The sequence below is a fragment of the Struthio camelus genome, chromosome 8 (genome assembly GCF_040807025.1).
Source record: "Struthio camelus isolate bStrCam1 chromosome 8, bStrCam1.hap1, whole genome shotgun sequence".
Lineage (NCBI taxonomy): Eukaryota > Metazoa > Chordata > Aves > Struthioniformes > Struthionidae > Struthio > Struthio camelus.
The window spans coordinates 7,410,061-7,427,796 of record NC_090949.1 but is presented as its reverse complement, the minus strand read 5'-3'; the positions used below and the strand labels follow the sequence as shown (position 1 = coordinate 7,427,796).

Below are 17,736 nucleotides of genomic sequence, written 5' to 3'. Positions count from 1 at the left end.
AATAAATAGCTGCTGGCCTGTCGAGACCTTCTGAAGATAAGTTTGCTTCAAACAGGGTTAAGAGTCCTCAGTTTAGACTGCAGCCTTTACAAGCAAAAATAATGTACCTTCAACTACTAAACATAAAACTAAAGGCAAGTGCATGATTTTTTTGGCTAATTCTGTAATAGGAGAGTGAAATAAAGGTCTCCTGCATTGGTACTAGATCAGCAACAAGGCATGCCATTATGTTCCTTCATGTATTTGCATGGCTGGTTCCTCTCCTGTTGCAGGATGAAGAAGAATGTATTAGCCAGTTTTAGTGACAGCTGATTTAAAAAAAAAAAAAAAAAGTCAGAGGGTTTGATAAGGGGAAAAAAAAACTTGCATCCTTGCTTAGAGGAAGGTCATAAGACAAACTCAACTTCTCATACATCAGAGGTGCTGTACAAATGAAGTCTAGCTTCTTAAGGAATTCACTTGTAATAGCGTCTGATCACAAGTTTAGTCATGGAAGCTATAGCTTGCACATAAGCAAAATAAAAGTGTATGTTTAATCGGGCACAGATTTTTCTTTACTTTGCTCAAGACCAAAGCAATGGCAAAAAAGGCAAATATTTTCTTTATTTAGTACTGTAATACAAAAAAACATAGCACTTAAGATGTACCTCCTTCTATTCCTTTTCTGCTCATTTAAGTTATAGCCAACCACTATGCACTAGCTATCTGAACCTTACCTGCTGTAGGGAGAAGAGCTAGTATAAAGTTGTAGTGCCCATGGCTTCAATCCAAAGAGCTCTCCAGACTACAGGATTACATTGCAGAAGATAAAACACCAGGCAAAACAGACCAAGTCTGTAGCTTATAGACAGCCCTTGATTACTCTATGCATTAACTTGTCTGTGAGGACAAGTAGGAAACACAAGACAGTTGTCAGTTAAATTTTTTTTTTTTCCTTAACCCAACTGGGGAGCAAGCATATGCTTAGCTACTGTTACATGCTGGCCCTAGCAAGAGATTTTAGACCCTTACCAGTATGAAGATAGAAACCTGGATTTTTCTGCCTCATAACCTGCATGCCTTTCTCTCTCAGGTGTGCTTGACTTTGCATTTAGATTTTGGCCCAAGAGTATTACTAAGTTTAACTAAAGATAAAGGCCCTGTAGCAGGGGCTATCCAGGTTAGTGAAAAACCTGATTGCAGTTTGAAACAATATCTATCATTAAGTTGCATCCAGGAGTTTGCAAAGTTTTATCTCCTGGCCCCTGGTTGATAACTGAGCATAAATGAATAGTATGACTATGATATAACACAAAGATACTTAAGCTATTAGAAATTAGTACTGTGGCCTTTCTCTCTTTTCTTCTTTCCTGTGGATTATGATGTTGAATTACTGCTAGTTACAGGTTTGAGTGCAGGAGTTAATGTTTGACTCCAGACAGCAAGCATGCGAGAAAGGAAAGTTTTTGCAGGAGTGAGCTTCCAATAGGTTTCTCAGCTTAAGTCTTCCACAGTAAGCCTTTCTGGGATGAAAATCAGCTGAAACAAGTCTCATTGTATCTGAGAGATTGCTAGTTCTGTCAGCAGCATCAGCACTCCAATTAGGTATTTGCTTTGTAGAAACTGTAAAAGAACCAAGAGCAGATGTCAAAGGAAATGGTAGCGGTTAACTTTCCCTACCCTTAACTGGATGGAAACCAAATATAGGTGTTCCATCTGATCAGTCAGCTTTCCCCTTGTTCTCTGCAAGGTACCTTTGTTACTCTTTTGAGCCTAGTTAGGGAGAAAGCACACATGCCTACATGCTACTCCTCTTGGAGCACTCTGGCCATTGCTCCCATCCCGTGGGAAGCATAGTACCTGAAGGGATGCCCTGCTCCTCTTGTGACTTTTTGGCAGGAGGGAATCTGAGCACTTCTGTTCCTTCAGCTACTTCTCTCCTTCTGTAGGAGCACCAGTTCAGCTATGCCAGTATATTAGAATAAGTGTCCATATTGAATGTGTCTGACTTGAACTCGGTGTGCGTGTTATAGAAGAGCCATAACATGGTTTATGCAAGACACTTCCTAGAACAGGAGTAATGATGCTTCTTCAGAAAGCCTATTCAGTCTGAGGATTTCTTGTATTTTTCTTACCTGGTAATAAAAAATTTTCAGTGACTTTTATACACGGCTGCAGCTAAAGAGAGGCCCTTTCACACTAAGAATAACATTTAATTTTTTGCATTTGTCCTGGCAAAGGCCATTATTCTTGAGATGCTTCCCAGCAAAGCTAATTTTCTTTCAGAATTGTATCTGGCACAGAACGCACTACTTTCATCTTAAGTAATGTGATGTCATAATATAGCGATAAGAAGTTTTTCTTATACTGGGAGGAAGCTAAACCTCCAGCTTTCAGGAAAAGGGAGAGGAAAAAGACATAGGAGGCTTGAAAATTCAAGCTAAGCTGATGAAAACTAGAATTTTAGCAACAGAGTCCAGCTGGAAAAGGCCAGTGCCCTTACTCTTAACATGCGTTCCAGCTGGGCACTCACCCACAAGAGCAGAAAATTGCAGTTCTGTGCTACTTGCTAAAAAAGTAAGCTAGTACATCTAGTTCTAGCCCAAGACCAGGGTTACTAGGTTCTCCTGTAGTACAGTAGTAAAATACTGTACTGATAATTGCTCCATGTTGTCCGAAACGCCAGAACTAATTAAGTCTAATAAAAGCTGAGGTTTAAACTAACTTTCAGTGGGAAATTATGCATAAGAAACGTGCAGCTTTCATTCTTAAAAGGAAAGCATCTCTGGTCAGGCGCAATTATTTTATTTGGCCAGCATTAGTTAGGACAGCATGCTTACTTAAAACCTCACCTTTATAATCCCATCACAGTGTGCTGAGGCGATTGCTGTAGAAACTTTTACCAGTTTTGTAGCTGACAAGTGGATCTTAAAGTGTCTGTGGAAGTGAGAGTAAAGGCAGTCCATAAAGAGATCCACCTCTTCTTGAGTGATCTCTCCTGGAGTTTTCTGTACTGTGTCCCATAGAGCTTTTGCATCTTCTGGGTGAATGGCATAGGAAATATCCAGAGGCTGGGGAAGACAGGGAACAGAGAAAACGAGTTCTGTTGCAGATGCATTTTTTTCCACTTTGCATCCAGTCCACATGGCTGCCATCCAAGTGAGATTGAGAGGGCTGATTGCTAAACGGCGGAAGCGGCAGTCAAAAGTCTTCTGAAACCAGCTTCCAACAATGGCCGCGTAACTCTCTGCCCCGTTAGCAAGAAACAAAGGTAAACAAGTGAAGTCCTCAGGGATGTTCTCCGAAAGATCATCTCCAGACACACAACAGAACCAGCCTGACCACATCAGCTTCTCTTCTGAATTTTTGGAGGAAACTGATCTTGAAGAAAGCTGGGATGGGGAAAAGAAGTAGTGTTTGAATGATAGCATAGAGCAAACATGATATCTTATATAGTAGATCTAAAAGAAGTTTTTTCCCCAGGACCTCACATGCAAAGTTGTTTCCTGGAAAGCTCAGACAGTTATTCACTCTATGCATTACATCCCTAAAGGATCTCAGTACTTTGGTTCAAAACAGTGGGTAAAGTACTTTTTACTCCATTAGGAACCGTCCTCAAATCTGTGTTTATGCTGCTTAATTCAGAAAAGACAATCCAGGATAAGACTTAAAACCACTGCCGTTCGGAACTTTGCGTTTCAGTAGCATCTTTCACTTGAGGCAAAGCATTTCAGAAATACTAATTAGACTTGAGCTAGAGCAGGGAGGCAGGATTATACCAACTTTAAGAAGTTAAATAACTCACCCAAGAAGTTAAATAACCTGTCCAAGATCTTACAGTGAATTGACTGCAGAGCTAAAAAGTTGGAGCTCGGGAGTGCTGACTCTCGTATTCTTCATCTTAGCAAGGATTTGAACTCAAAACTACAGTTGAGCATATCCATTATTTATGAGCTATTCCATGTGAGTTAAAAATAGACAGGACCCACTTTCATTAAGTCTCAGAAGATACTAGGGTAGTTTTTGCATACAGCTGGGGTTTAAAAAATCTCTTGCAAGAGACAAGGTAGTTTATGCCAGCAAAAGCAACCGATAAGACCCACATCTCAGTGTGATTATCAGCGCCGCTAGCAAGAGTCCTCACCTGCACGTGCATCGCAGCGTGGTCTTGATCGCTGCCTCTCAGGTCGGGGAGGCTGGAGAACGTCACCCTGATGTCCAAGTCCACCCCTACTTCCACGGCGAAGCCCTTCTGCTTCTCAGCAGCGATGAAGGCGCCGAGCAGCCTGGCGTACTCCTTCAGGTTAGCGCTCGAGAACTTGTACAGGGGGGTCACGCTGTATAGGGTCCACTGCTTGCGCAGGAGGAACGCCGTTTTCTGGGGATCTGCGTTTTCCTTTAAACAAAAAAAATACATATACACATATGTAAATAAGAAGATAGCGGGGTTATTTCCCGGGGTTATTTCCTCCTGCCGGCCCCGCACGTCGCGGGGCGGAGGGCGAGCGGGCGGCGCCGGCCCTCGAGGCGGGGAGCTGGAGACCGAGGGGACCGGGCTGGGGGACGCGGCCTGGCCCGGCCCGGCCCGGCGCCGCCGGCTCACCTGGGAGCGCGGCGGTAGCGCCCCGCCGCCGCCGCCGCCGCCGGCGGACCCGAAGCGCCCGTGCGCCCGGCCGAAGGGCGGCCCCCGCGACAGCCGCGCGGCGCCCGACAGGCGCCCGGCGCTGGGCAGCGTCCGCGCCGCCGCCGCCACCTCCGACTCCATAACGGGGCCGCTCCGCGGGGCCGCCGCCCGCCAGGCGCCGTTTGAATCCCCTTCCCGTGAGCCCCCGCGGCGGCGCGTCACCACCCCCCCCCCGGCCGCCATGTCAGTCGCGGGCGGAAGCGGCCGGGCGGGGTGTTTTTCCCCGCTCTACCTCTGTCGGTGCGCGGCGGAGGGCGCGGAGGCCTCGGCTCCGCACCGCCGCCGCCGCTGCGGCCCGTCCCCCTCGGGCAGGGCTCGGCGCACGGGCGCTGCGAGGGCGGGGGCGCTTCGGCCGGTGGTTCGTGCCGCCGGGGCCCGCCATGCCGCTGCGGCCGCTCTGCGGGGCCCTGCGCCGGGCGGCGGCGGCGGCTGCGGGGCGGCGGCGCCTGGGGAGCGGCGGCCCGAACTCGGCCCGGGGAGCCCCAGGTGAGACCCCCCCCCCCGCCGGGGCTGTGCGGGCGCCGCAGGCTCCAGCCGCGGTTTCCCCTCCTCCTCTCCCCGCAGCGTGCGGGGCAGCCCGGACTTCCGTCCCCCGGCATGGCTGAGACACAAACGTAGCTTTTAATTCCTCTTTAAAATCCGTTCAGGGTGACTTCGCGTCGCGCTTGCCTCCCAGTGTCTCACAGAGATTGCACTGGGAGTACGTGAAGTAATTTTTTTTTTTGGGGGGGGGGAACGTAATTTGCCCCCCCCCCCCCAACATAATTTTTGGGCAACATGATTTGCCCAAATCATGTTGGAGTTTCGGGGAAAAAAACAGCGCTTTAACTCTTTTGTAAATCTGCCTTGTCTGTAAAACCAACAAAATAATCGTTTTGTTTTTCATTCAAGACTTCAGTAGCTTTGTGGCTCGGACCAGCACTTGTGGAGAGCTGCGTTCTGCTCACGTGGGCCGAAAGGTCACGCTGTGTGGATGGATTCAATACCAAAGGTACATGCAAACCGAGGTGGAAGCAGCGAAGCTTAGCTGCCTGGTCCGGTGCACCCTCTAGCTCTGGCTCTCTCTGTTCAGGCACGTTTTACAGTTGAAGTTATCTTTTCATCCCCTGTAGCGGTCACTTCTGAGAAGCATATGAGTGATGCAGTTGAGACTCATGATGTTATATAAAGTTCTGGAGTTTGATACGGATGTTAATTGATCCTCGTTCCATTCCTGTAAAGCAGATAAATATTACTACCCTGTTCTGTAGGGGAGAAAACAAATAATATGTTTATAGCGGTTCTTGAACAGCTGCGAGCAAATAATTTCTTTCATACAAATTCCTTAAGCAAAGATATTCATTATGTTTTCAGCTACACTACCTAATAATATGTATTGAAAGTACGTGTGCATCGCTCAAAAAGAGATAGTAAAAAAAGCTATTAAATAGAGGATGAAACATTAATTCCAACACTCTGCTATAGGTGGCATGATGTAACCACTCCTAATAGAATGTTATACTTTTGCAAATCCAAGGTAAAAAGTGTGTCTGCGTGCAGCATGGTTGATGCTCTTAAATGTTGTGATTCTGGGTATGTGCTTGTAAATTCTAAGTAGGTCCTGTGGTTCTGGTGAAATTAATTTGCATCGAAAGTAGCCTTTTGCATTTTACAGTCTAGGGAAGCTGTTCTTTATCCAGCAGGCTTCTACAGTGACAGCCTGCACAGATTTTCTTAGGTCTGAGCACCTCATCTTGGAACAGCTGTGGATGGAGCGACAGGAAACAGACTTAGGTTATCTGAATGAGATTGTTGCACTCCCTGTTGCACAGGGAACCCCTGGAGATTTCCTGTGTTCAGAATCCCTGTTGTACATGGATTAATGTTCATATTCAAACGCTGCCTCTCTGGGTTGTTTGCACATTGGTACACGCCGCTCGACAAAATCTGAAACAAATTGTTCAGATTAAATTCAGATGTGGGGAAGGTAATATCTGTGGATACGTTGGTTTGGAAATGCTTTGAGATATTAGTCACAAGGTATAGAAAGTGGCTTGTTGCGTGTACTTTGTCTTAAAAAGCAGAAGACGGCTGAATCCTTGAAAAAAAATTGTTTTTCCTTCTGTTTTTCTTCATGGATCAGACAGGGCCTTTTTCTGGTTTTGAGGGATTTCCAGGGACTGACCCAGATCATCATTCCACAGGATGAGGTAAGTGCTGCCAAAAGGTGAATCTCTATTTTTTTCCTCATATGGTAGCTTGTGTCCAGGAGACATCAAGTGCAGAACGAGGTACTTTGTCAGACTGAGGCCTGTGACTCACAAGCAGACTCCTCCTGCATTATGATGAGAGCCTTGATGTGACGCTGCATTAGAAATATTAATGCCATTTTCTTTGATTTATGAAAAATGATTGCTGATTCACAGAGGCCATTAAGAAATGAGGCCCTTGAGCATGGTGCATCTGCTCTGTTCCTTGAATTTCTGTGAGACATTAGCATCCTCTTGCAGGCACGTTCCCATGTGAAGAAGCTCTTGTCCAGTGCCCCAGTGGAATCTGTTGTGCGAGTGACTGGGATTGTGTCCCCTCGGCCCCCAGGGCAGGAGAATCCGGTGAGGACTTCGGGGTGTCTCGGAGTTTTTGGCTGTGTGTGGCATTGCTTGTGGAAAAGAGCACATGTGGGATTGTGTGGCTTGTGTGTGTCACAGCTTTGCCACTTGCCAGTGGCAGTTTTGCTTTCTGAGGTGCGTGACAGCCCATCCTCAAATGATGTGAGGTAGAAATAACTGCTCTGACATGTAACTCAGGAGAATCTCAAAGCACATTGCAGGCGACCGTGCATGAAACTGTGCTGCAACCCTTTGAAAGGGTAATGGGAACCATTAAAAAGCTAGCTTTTTCAGTCTTTCAAAGTGCAGTTGATACAATTTCTTTTTCCTAAAAATACGTATTACCTTTATACGTTTATAGTATGTCATGACCTATTTCTCACTCGCAGTAGATCTGGCTGTTCTTATGGTATAGAAAACAGAGGTTGAATGCTTACCTCTTTTAATGTTGTGTATTCCTCAGCTCAGAAGATTGTACACTTCTGATCATTAGTAGAACTGGGAAGAGAACCCTGGGTTTATGACCGTAATTTTTCACTCTGACTGTGAATAGCCACAGAGGATGCTAGTTTCAAGCCTTACATTACCTTTATTGAATCTATTATCATTGTGTTGGAAGTTTGTATATGCTTTTTCCTGGTAAATAGAAAGAGTTCTGTAGCATTGAATGGACTTCACTGTGGCACAGTTTGAAGAGGGAGAAGGTCTCTGCTGTCCCTCAGTATTTAAGAAAAAGACCGCTAGCTCTCAGAATTGGTGTCATAAAGGTATTGCCCTTCCTCACAGGTCGCCTTTTTCACTTTTTTTGAAAGACTGCTCAAGATCATGCGAATACATACTAACATATATGCTGTGGAGTTTCATTGAAGCTAATGAAACTACTCTTTTACCCAAATGCCTGTGCACTAACAGGATTTGGACCTGACTTTCTCTGTGCGCAGCGTGTCGTGCAAGGTGAGGGAGGGCGAAGTAAAAGTAATTTTATTTCTCGTAGAGATGGGTATGCCGTTAGAAAAGAACGCTCTACCTTCAGTGAGATGACTTGCATTTTGTCTGAACAGAAGAGAAATCTAGGAGAAATCTGTCTTTGAGAGAAGTTCTTTGAATGGTGCTGTGCTATAGGGCAGGGAGGATAATCGCATAGATTTATCTTTTTTCCTACTAATCTATGATGGACTTGTGCCCGTTTTTTTCCCCTGCATTTTGAATCTAACTTCTTTCACCTTTTTGCTGCAGAAAATGCCAACAGGGGACATTGAAGTGAAGGTGGAGACTGCAGAGGTCCTAAACTCCTGCAAGAAGCTGCCTTTTGAAATCAAGGATTTTATCAAGGTGTCTGCATTTTTCTCTTGTAGCAAAGCAGTGGCTTTTCAGTAAAATTAGAATTTGCTTAGAGGGACGTCAGAACTTCTGCGAGTGCTTCACCTGGTTCTCCCCAGCTCTGCTTTGAGGAAAGAGTGGTATTTACCATAGGATGGTACTGTTAGCTGTGAGGGTATGTTTCTAATTAAAGTTAAGCAGAAAACAAGACTTAAATGATTCTAGTGCACAGGGTTTTAAAATATCACTGTAAGAAGAGATGGTAAAGGGAAGAGTAGAAGAAATGCAGGCTATGCTAGCTTTTTTGAGAGTATGAAAAAGAACGTGCCACTGCACTGATGTATTTTAAGGCAAGGGCACTTAATCATATCTGGACAGGTAGCTAAACAAATATGATTTTTTTTTTCTTCTGTAAGTATACAATCTTACAGAAGATTAGTTCTAATGAAGGTTCCATGTTATAGGGTAGTGGAGGGGGGAGGGAGTCACTTTTAGTTGAAGATCTTCTCTGTGCCATTAAGAATATGACTGATACACAGATCAAGAAAACTAGGTCCTGTGCCTTCCATGTTATAGGTCCTGGACAATTCCCACCATCTGCAGTACTGTAGTTTCCCCTGTATGTAGTAAGGATGTATCACCATTTGGTCATTCCTTTAGATCTACGTATGGTACCACTCCTGTACTTGTTATTCGTGAGGAGAATTGCTACAATCTATTCCAGTGGACTGGGGATAAGGAGAGCTGAGATCCAGAGCTTTGTGGAGGCAAGCTTTACCTACAGAATTATTTTCTTCAAAGACTTCAAAGAAATATTTTCTTTTTCTAAAGTAACTGTCATGCATCGATATGTTCTCAGTGACTGATGTTTCTGCATATAGGCTGTGGATAATGGATGGGTCATGGCAGCAGGCTGTGTTCTTTTTTTAGCTTCCCTTTTTTCTCCTGTGGCTTTAGGAGCAGCCTCATTAGACATGCAAATTGACTTTTGTCTCTTAATCCTAGTTGTCTCTTATCTCCAGAAGTCAGAGGCCTTACGCATGCAGTATCGCTACTTGGACTTGCGCAGCTTTCAGTTACAGTATAACCTGCGGCTGAGATCACGGATAGTGATGAGGATGCGGGAATATCTCTGTAATCTCCATGGTAAGAGAAGTGCTTGAAGAATAATGTGCAGCAAACAACATTTTAGTCTTCCTTCCTTCTCTTTCCTGTTGCTGGGAGAAGTTGCCAACCACCTTGCTACGCCACATGGGTCCCACTTAGTAGGGACATGTCTGCTTGCACTGGGGATTCTAGAGGGATGTTAGCAGGTGTGAAGAACAAAGCGTGTTGAAATCTCAGAGCGTTCCACAGACCACTTGTTCCAAATGAGCTGTATCTAGAAGCAAAGACTTTCTGCAGGTGGTTTCCCTCTTTTGGTCACCCAACACTGAGGCATGATAAAGGGATGGATTTCTCATAGGGCTTATCTTAAAATCAGGAAGTCCTTTTTTGAAAACTGCAGCCTAGTTCAAAATTGATAGTGAATTAACAGTTCCTCAGCCTATATGGAATGTGCAGTTCTCGCAGGACTTGGGAGGAGCTCAGAGCCTTTAAGTCTGTCGTTGCACAAGTTATGCTTAGAAACAGAAGTCTAGTTTTCGGAGAGGTTATGTGGTGTACTAGATTAGCTCTTGACCCGAGTAACCCCACTGCAGCCTCCTTTTGTCACCCCTGCTCTCACCATATCCTGTGTCTGAAGCATGTGTTTGTTCCTCAGGGTTTGTGGATGTAGAGACTCCAACGCTCTTTAAGAGAACCCCAGGGGTACGTATGCTGTCAGAAATAAATGCATTTTAGCCACCTGCAATTGCATGGGCACCTAATGATTGAATTATCTTCATTTGCCACTCTGTTTTCTTTGCTGTGTTCCCACTAATTAAGAGCTCACTTGCAATTTCTGATATGATACATTGATCCTTTTGAAAACAGCGAGGGTGAATGGAAGGAGGTGGCATCTTGTGCCTCAACGTTGAATCCTTTGATACCGTAAAAGAGTAAAGCTTCTGTCTTGTAGAGTGTATGCTGAACATGGGTCATACATTGGGAGAGCCAGATTAAAGCAAAAATCTTCCTCTAAACGCTATTTTCTTAGCATTTCTCTCTCAACTGGTAGGTCACTGCAGTGCCTCTCCTCAAGGTGTTTTAATTTCTGAATTTATACTTCTTCCTTTCATTATAAAATTAATTATAGAGAAGGGAGCTGTAGCCCAGGAATTGTTGTTGCAAGGATGTGTACTCTTCCTGCTGACACAGAGTTCTTCTACCATCCATCGTAGGTATTTAAATGTACTGTTAGCGTTAGTTTCACACAGGAAGAGGTGGAGGATATTTCAGACCAAACTGGTTAATAGGTTGTTTAAATGTGCCGTACAAACAGCCATTTCCTCACCAGTGAGATTTTTACGTGGAGGCTATAGGTCCTTTCCTCCTCCACTTCTAGGTTATGATGTTATCCTTGAATTTGCAGATTCAATTCTATGAAACAGCTCTGTCTGAGGCTTTGATTGCCAGGTATGGAGTGCACTCTACTAATAATGACAAAGTCCACCCAGCTTATAGAGCAGATAACTTATGTCAGGTTACTGAAGTTCTGTATGCATCTAACCTACTTGCTACACCAGGGTCTAAGATGTGGGTACTAGATTTGGTTCAGCTGCTGAGCAGAGCTCAGCAGTAAGCAAAAGGCGGTGAAGGAAGGTCTTTTGCAAAGTCTGTTGAAGGTTATAACTACCTTGAAAGGACTTGGAATCAGGCACTGAAAAGGGTCTGTTTTTGAAAACAAAAACAAAGTTCATTGCAGTCCCTGGAGAGTTCTGAAAACGTGCCATTTCATGATCATTATATTTGCTATATCACTCCTTAATTGCTGTGCTGACTTCTGCTGGGAATTTCAGTGTTTCTATGGTGTTATAGCCTTCTCTTGCCTAGATAAGCAAAAGAAAGCCAATGATTCTTGTAGAAGAGGTGTAGTGACTTGTAGATTAGGAAACATATGTACTTTTTTTTAAAAAAAACTTGTTATTTGTATGGTGATTTTTTTTTCTTTGTCCTTTGAGAGGAGAGCTCAAAAATTCTCTTCAACTCTTCAGCTCTTCTCTGGAGGTTACTCCTCTGTCCTCCCTCTAACAGAGGAAAACAGTTTTTTTTAGTCTTGGTATCTTTTTTTTTTTTTTTTTTTTTTGCTGTAGAAAAGACTCCTTTACATGTCAGGTATTTCCTGTACTCTGCTGAGCAAGCTGCTGCTGCACTCATTGCTAGGCCTGGAATGTGCCACTAAGATTAAAGCTCACATCTTACATGAGGCAATGTAGGGTGTGAAGAGCTAGTGAAGCAGAAGTAGACCCAGATTTCAAGAGTGATGATTACAGCAGCGTTTCAATTCTATCGTATGTTGCAAAAGGCATCTCAGCCTGCTCAGTTCCAAACGCCATTTATAGCTTGTTTCTACAACTCAGGTTGGGTCACTTGAGGAAACATCGGGCTGAGCTTTCTTCCAGTGTGCTCTACATCAAGGGGCAGGCAGGAAGGGAGCCAGGAGCAGGAAAAGATGATAGCTCCCTGATGCTCAGAGAAGCCCTCATTTTCAAAACAAATCTGAAGATGAAATAGTGATACCACACATAATATATTTCTTTCCCTGAGGGGGCTGCTGGGCATAGGCCCAGAGGGAATTTGTGCAGAGCAGGTAGGAGATTTGTGTTGTGAAGTCAGCGTTACAGATCTGCTGAGGGAACAGTCAGCCCAGGTTGCAGTAGGTGAACACCCAGGAAGATTACCTAGGCTACCATATAGTGAAGTGGGGAGCTCTTCTGTTAATGGTAGCTATTCCTTTCACAGCTATCGTCCGCTCACCACTGTGAGTGAGTAACCTGCACCAGTTTACAATGCAACCTTGCGTGTAATCTCAGAAATTGGTTTTTATTTCTTCAAAACACTGTCATATGGTGGAACTGCACAGAGAGGGTAGGGTATGTCCTACTGAAAAATATTTGTGGCCTGTAAACGTGATAAATGAAGCAAAAGCTATTTGGAGGTGCAGTTCTGTTACAGCAACGGTGAAGTCAGCTGTGTGTTGTCCTCTTTCGCCTTCTCAGTACTTAGTGATGCCAAAATTTTCTGTGGTGCAGCCTTGATACAAGTGACTGAGCAGCTGAGAGGGGTTTATAAAGCAGAAACAGCAGACTGGGTGAAAGAAATAGAACTGCTCCTTTGCAGGATCTAGAGAAAAATTCTCCCCTGCCAACCCAACGCAGCCGAGTCAGCTGCAGATTTCAACAAAAGGACCTAGCCTAAGCTCCTGCCAGGTTTGCCCAAAGTTTTTCTTGTGTGCAATTTCTTAAAGCAAAGGTGCAGAACTGAAATACAGCTGCTGAATTTTGTAGAGCTTAGCTTGCCTGCCTGTGGAAACAAGGCTATCCGGGTCCATTCTCCTTCTCCAGAACTTTTAAATCCTTTTATAGTTCTCCTCAAATTAGACAAAAGGGCGAAGGTTTTGAAGGCAGAGACTTCCAAAAAGTTTTTTGAAAGATGGCAACCAGTGAAGTAGACCTAGAGTGGAGGGAAAGGCTGCAGTGTGACCTCATGTTATCAAACACAAAAGAATCTGTGGGAGGGAAAAATGTCATAGAATGCGCCATTTGAAGCACTTGAATCAATCGCCAGGTGAGGTGATGGTAGGAAATGGCACTTTTCTAGTTCAGGTGTTCACTGAACTTCTGGCTTTAAAATCCATTTCTTATCATTGATAAACTTAGTAGATGCTTTTGCCTTTCTGCATCTACTTATAACGTTCTGAGCAAGACATGGCGGGACAAGAGAGAAAGCTGAATCTTCTGAAAGAGTAGGGGGCAGGGGTGCGTGGAAATGGCCTAAAACCCAATCACTTTTGTAAAGAAGCGGATCTTGTGTGCTAGGTCTGTTGAGGTCAGGTCCCTTGTACAGTAGGGGGAGAGGTGTGGTTTTAATTGCTGCTGACAGTCACTTTATGCCCAATTAGCATAAGCTTTTATAGTATGATTCTGGTTTAATATAAGGCTGGAAGTGCTTTTCTGGTTCACAGAGACCTGATCTGAGGGACTTTGCTTTGGATGGAAGGTTTCAAGCTGACTTGAGGAATTGTATTTCTAATGCTGAGCGGTTCCGTAATATGGCTTCTGTATTTTACCCTAAGAAATAGGACCGGAGATGATCTCGAGAAGTAGTCTTGACCCTCCCCAACACAAGATCTTGCTTCCTAAATTACTGAAACCAGATATTGACGTGTCCTTGTCCTCTGGGACAGGATTCCTCATGTCTGCCCTAAGCAATCTATTCCAGTGCTTCGTGTCTACCCTAAGCAATCTATTCCAGTGCCTCACTACCATTGTGCCTGGGGACTGCTCCCAAATGTCTAACCTCAGTCTCCCATGCTGCAGTATAAGCCCATGGCTTGTTGCTCTGTTGGGAGTTTATACTGATTACTTGCTGAATTTTGTAAGCTTTTTCTCTCCTTTCTGATGCCAGGGGGCAAAAGAATTCCTTGTGCCCTCGAGGGAAGCGGGGAAGTTCTACTGTCTGCCGCAGAGTCCTCAGCAGTTCAAGCAGCTCCTCATGGTTGGCGGCCTGGACAGGTAAGGGTTTCTTGGGCCTCTGTTCTCGGCATGTCTCATCCAGGATTTATTTGCTTTGATCTGTGAGGTTTTGGAGACTTCCCCCAAGAACTTGCCAAGCGTTTTGTGATTTAAAGAGGGATCCTTAAATACTTGCAACTTTTCAGCTAGGTCAGGCCTTTTAGCAGTAATGCCTCCCAATGAATGGAATTTTATCCCTTTTTAATGGTTGAAATCCTCACTATTGTTTTAAATAAAAACCTGATTAGCACAGATGTAGGAAGAAGCTTTGCAGGGGCAGACTGCCCGAAGGGCAGAATGTCAAGTGAGTGGTAAAAGCCTCACCAGCAGGAATCTACAGAACTAACTGAGATGAAGCTATGCAGTTGAGCGTGATTAGGACAGGGAAAGCCTGTACTCAGGATGCAGGGTACAAAGCTTTGAATTGGGCTCGTTTCCCCAAATAAAATCGAAGCTGGCCATAGAGATAGAGTAGAGCCGTTCATACAGTGAACGGGTTTTTTCGGCCCTTAGTAAGGTCCACGTCTGGAGTGGAAGGTGGGAAAAGGGACTGCTTACGCCCTGTCATGGCACAGCTCACTGAATAGCTTGTCACAGGCCTCTGGAGGGTATGGCTGGACGTGGATACAGCTGCTGGTGCAGTTGCTTCCGCTCTAGTTTCCATGCTTTTGGGGGGATGGAGGCAACCAGGGCTGTGACAGCCTGCTACAAAGGGAACAGAGCATGCTCTTGGCTTCTCTCTCCCCCGCCCCTGCAATAATCAGTTCTGTAGCCACAATTTAATGTAGGGTACTTTAAACTCCTGTCTGAGGAAAAAAGTACTGTTGCAGGTACTTTCAGGTTGCTCGCTGCTATCGAGATGAAGGTTCAAGGCCTGACAGACAGCCTGAATTCACTCAGGTAACCAGCTTACACCTCCTCTCACTTTCCTCCTCACCCCAGACAACCTGTAGTTGTTTTCCGTACTGAAGGACTAGTTTTGGTTAGCTCTGGTAATGCTTTGGGGAGAGAATTTTGTTTGCTGCGTGTTTCACAGGCCCAGCCCTTTGCAGGTGGTATGGGGCATGCACAGAGTGGTTTCTGTCCTTGGCTGACTGTACAGTCCCAGATACCCATCAGCAGCTGTGGGGATTGTGTTGTAGCTGTGGCTGTGCTTGATGATGCACATCTGTGCCTGTCCTGCTGAGCTGGGCATCCCATCCTCAGTCCTCAGATCCCAGACGGAGTCAGCCTGTCCTATTCAAGGCTTTCCCCTCTGGTCTTTGTCATCTTTACCTCATTTGAGGATTCTGAGGATATTGTTACCTGAGTCGTAAGGCTGAAGGGAGATCACAAGCACAGCCTCAGTGTAATGCAGTCATGTTCTGATTCAATGTAACGTGTTACTTCCTTTTATGCTTGTTTTTTAGTTGAGTTTCTGCAAGTAGCTGTGCAGAGGCAAAAACTGTAGCTAACATGGAATGCCCCTCTTGTTTTGTATTTTAAGATCGATATAGAGATGTCATTTGTAGATCAAGGTGGGATCCAGAGGCTAATAGAGGGCCTCCTGCAATATTCCTGGCCTGAGGAGAGAGGCCCCATTACCACTCCTTTCCCTTCCATGACATATGAGGAGGCACTGGCTGACTATGGGACTGATAAACCAGACACTCGCTTTGGCATGAAGGTGAGGGGTTGCCCATTGGAAACTTGCAGCTTTCCTCCTTCTTTCTGTTAGTGTTTCTGAAGAGTCTATGTTTACATCATATCTACGTGCTGTGGTCAGCTGGGGTTCTTAATGCTGTAACATAAACAACTTTTTTCCCTCATTGCTGCTCTGTACAGGTATTCATATGTTAGAAAACAAAAAGGTTTGCTATATGGTTGTGGAAAAATGGATCATCTTAGAACTTTTTAAGATCATGTAGTGTTAGGAAGCAAATAATTTGGACAGCATTAGGACCAGAAGTCCGTAAGGCATCCACAGATACCTTAGGCGTCTTTATATATTTTTGTCCCAAAGCGTGCTGCTCCTTGGGACCTTACTTCGTGAGACAGGCTTCTCTGATCTGTCTGGGCCTACCAGCCTGTCAGCGCTCTGAAGATCTTGTTGAGAAGACTAGCTGTGTTAGTGTGCACAGACATAAGTAAGTGTGAAATAGAAATACCGATACAAGTATTAAGAGGAACAGTGCTGAAAAGCAAGAAAGCATCTTATATCTCCCCAGGAATTAATTTGGGGGATTTCTTTTTAAGTATGTGGGCTCCCTACATTGTGGCAGGATGTCACTATCTCTACCTTTCTCTTGTTTCTTCCTACCTCTCTTGCATTTCTGTCTCTAGCGCTCAGGCTGCTAATGGTTATTCCAGCTTGGCCCCATTCATTTCTTTCTATGAATCCTTTGATTTCTTTGAGCAAGGAAATGTTGTCCCAAGCAGTGGTGCTAAAGATGTTAAAAGACACAGGTGCAGGATTTTGCTTTATGTTCCTACCACTACTGCCTTTTTTTTTCCCCCCTTTTTCCCCACTCAGATAGTGGATATCAGTGATTTTTCACGAAGCTTGGATGTTCGCTTTGTGCAGAATGTGCTCAGTTACCCACACGGCACTGTCAAAGCCGTTTGCATCCCTCAGGGGATGGTAAGTGATATTTTTACTTACGGCTTATGGTTTATTTAAAAAGAATAAAATAGCAATTTGAGTTCCTCTTTCTTGGTATGGAAATGTCCTTTGCTGTCACTTGTGATTGACTTCAGGTTTAGCTGAGGGATGTTAGAAGAGGGGAATGGGGAAGATCAGGTGATGGAAAGAATATGTTGTCTTCTGGAAGGCCAGCAGGAGAAAAGAGCTGCAAGGTCTCTGGAGCATAAGGAGGCCTCTCGAGCTTCAGTTTGCTTTCGTCAAGGTTGGCTTCTGTTTTGCATCTGAATAATAAATTGTGCCCTGTGGCAAGAGATTGAAAAAGCACCAAGTATGGCACAGCTCTTTTCTGGGCTAGTGAGAGAAAGATCAGCTGGTTACATGCCATTCTCACGTTTACTTTTGTCACGTTCGTGGACGCTACTCGTGTCTTGTAATGAGAATATCCAAGACCAAATCCAAGGCTGACAGCCTTGATAGCTCTAGATGCTTATTTGACAGCAGCCATGTATTTTGGCAGGTAAACAGATTTAATTCTGACTCTGGGCATCTTTGCAGCGTATGCAATATAGAACAAAGATTCCGTTGAGCACTTTTATTTGGGGAGTAGGACTTTCTGGCCGTGACTTCTCTCAGATTCCTGTAATTTTGGCAGAAAGTGCAAGTTAGTGGTTTCCCGCCAGAGGGCACTAAGCTGCGCACTTGATCAAAACAAAAGTGGGATCTTGAGCTCTCAATATTAGCCATATAATCAAAATCTTGATGCAAGACCTCAAACCTACTGCATTTCTTTGCATCTGAGGGTCAGCTCAGTTTCCCTCTCTTGTTCTTCCCTTTTGAGCTATGCCCTGCACATCAACAATGTGGTAACACCGTTGGTTCTGCTCTGTA

At 44.7% G+C, this 17,736-nt stretch overlaps 3 protein-coding genes across 13 annotated transcripts in view; 1 reads left to right on the top strand and 2 right to left on the bottom strand.

Moving 5' to 3' along the window:
- ALDH9A1 (aldehyde dehydrogenase 9 family member A1) overlaps positions 1-17,736 on the bottom strand; it is a 193,394-nt gene that overhangs the window by 92,793 nt on the left and 82,865 nt on the right. The gene's annotated exons all lie outside the window — the stretch shown is intronic.
- On the bottom strand, positions 371-5,045 carry CENPL (centromere protein L). Its single transcript, XM_068951838.1, has 4 exons — positions 4,896-5,045; positions 4,124-4,375; positions 2,832-3,371; positions 371-1,602 (listed from the first exon to the last, which is right to left on the bottom strand). Exons 1-4 carry the CDS (start codon positions 5,043-5,045, stop codon positions 1,531-1,533), a joined length of 1,014 nt encoding a protein of 337 aa, XP_068807939.1. The 3' UTR covers positions 371-1,530.
- The window catches only part of DARS2 (aspartyl-tRNA synthetase 2, mitochondrial), a 28,971-nt gene continuing 16,250 nt past the window's right edge, over positions 5,016-17,736 (top strand). For 8 of the 11 annotated variants that reach the window (XR_011142419.1, XR_011142417.1, XR_011142416.1 and 5 more), the window contains exons 1-11: positions 5,016-5,149; positions 5,555-5,654; positions 6,786-6,852; positions 7,153-7,254; positions 8,488-8,583; positions 9,594-9,717; positions 10,334-10,380; positions 14,119-14,225; positions 15,056-15,125; positions 15,712-15,891; positions 16,738-16,845. Coding sequence is in view for 3 of the 11 variants with exons in the window: in XM_068951831.1 (XP_068807932.1) it covers positions 5,044-5,149; positions 5,555-5,654; positions 6,786-6,852; positions 7,153-7,254; positions 8,488-8,583; positions 9,594-9,717; positions 10,334-10,380; positions 14,119-14,225; positions 15,056-15,125; positions 15,712-15,891; positions 16,738-16,845 (1,107 nt within the window). In the remaining 8 variants the exon portion in view is untranslated. Of the gene's footprint in view, positions 5,150-5,554; positions 5,736-6,785; positions 6,853-7,152; positions 7,255-8,487; positions 8,584-9,593; positions 9,718-10,333; positions 10,381-14,118; positions 14,226-15,055; positions 15,126-15,711; positions 15,892-16,737; positions 16,846-17,736 lie in introns of those variants that run through there. The other 3 variants (XR_011142421.1, XM_068951832.1, XR_011142422.1) reach the window with 2 other exon arrangements.

What these genes read in the sequence shown, in the direction of transcription:
- CENPL (XM_068951838.1), bottom strand. Translation starts at nt 5,045, where the DNA reads ATGGCGGGCCCCGGCGGCACGAACCACCGGCCGAAGCGCCCCCGCCCT. An exon ending in ACGCTGCGATGCACGTGCAG is followed by an intron (nt 3,372 to 4,123) that starts GTGAGGACTCTT and finishes TCCCCATCCCAG; the next exon opens with CTTTCTTCAAGATCAGTTTC. An exon ending in ACTGTGATGGGATTATAAAG is followed by an intron (nt 1,603 to 2,831) that starts GTGAGGTTTTAA and finishes GTTCTTTTACAG; the next exon opens with TTTCTACAAAGCAAATACCT.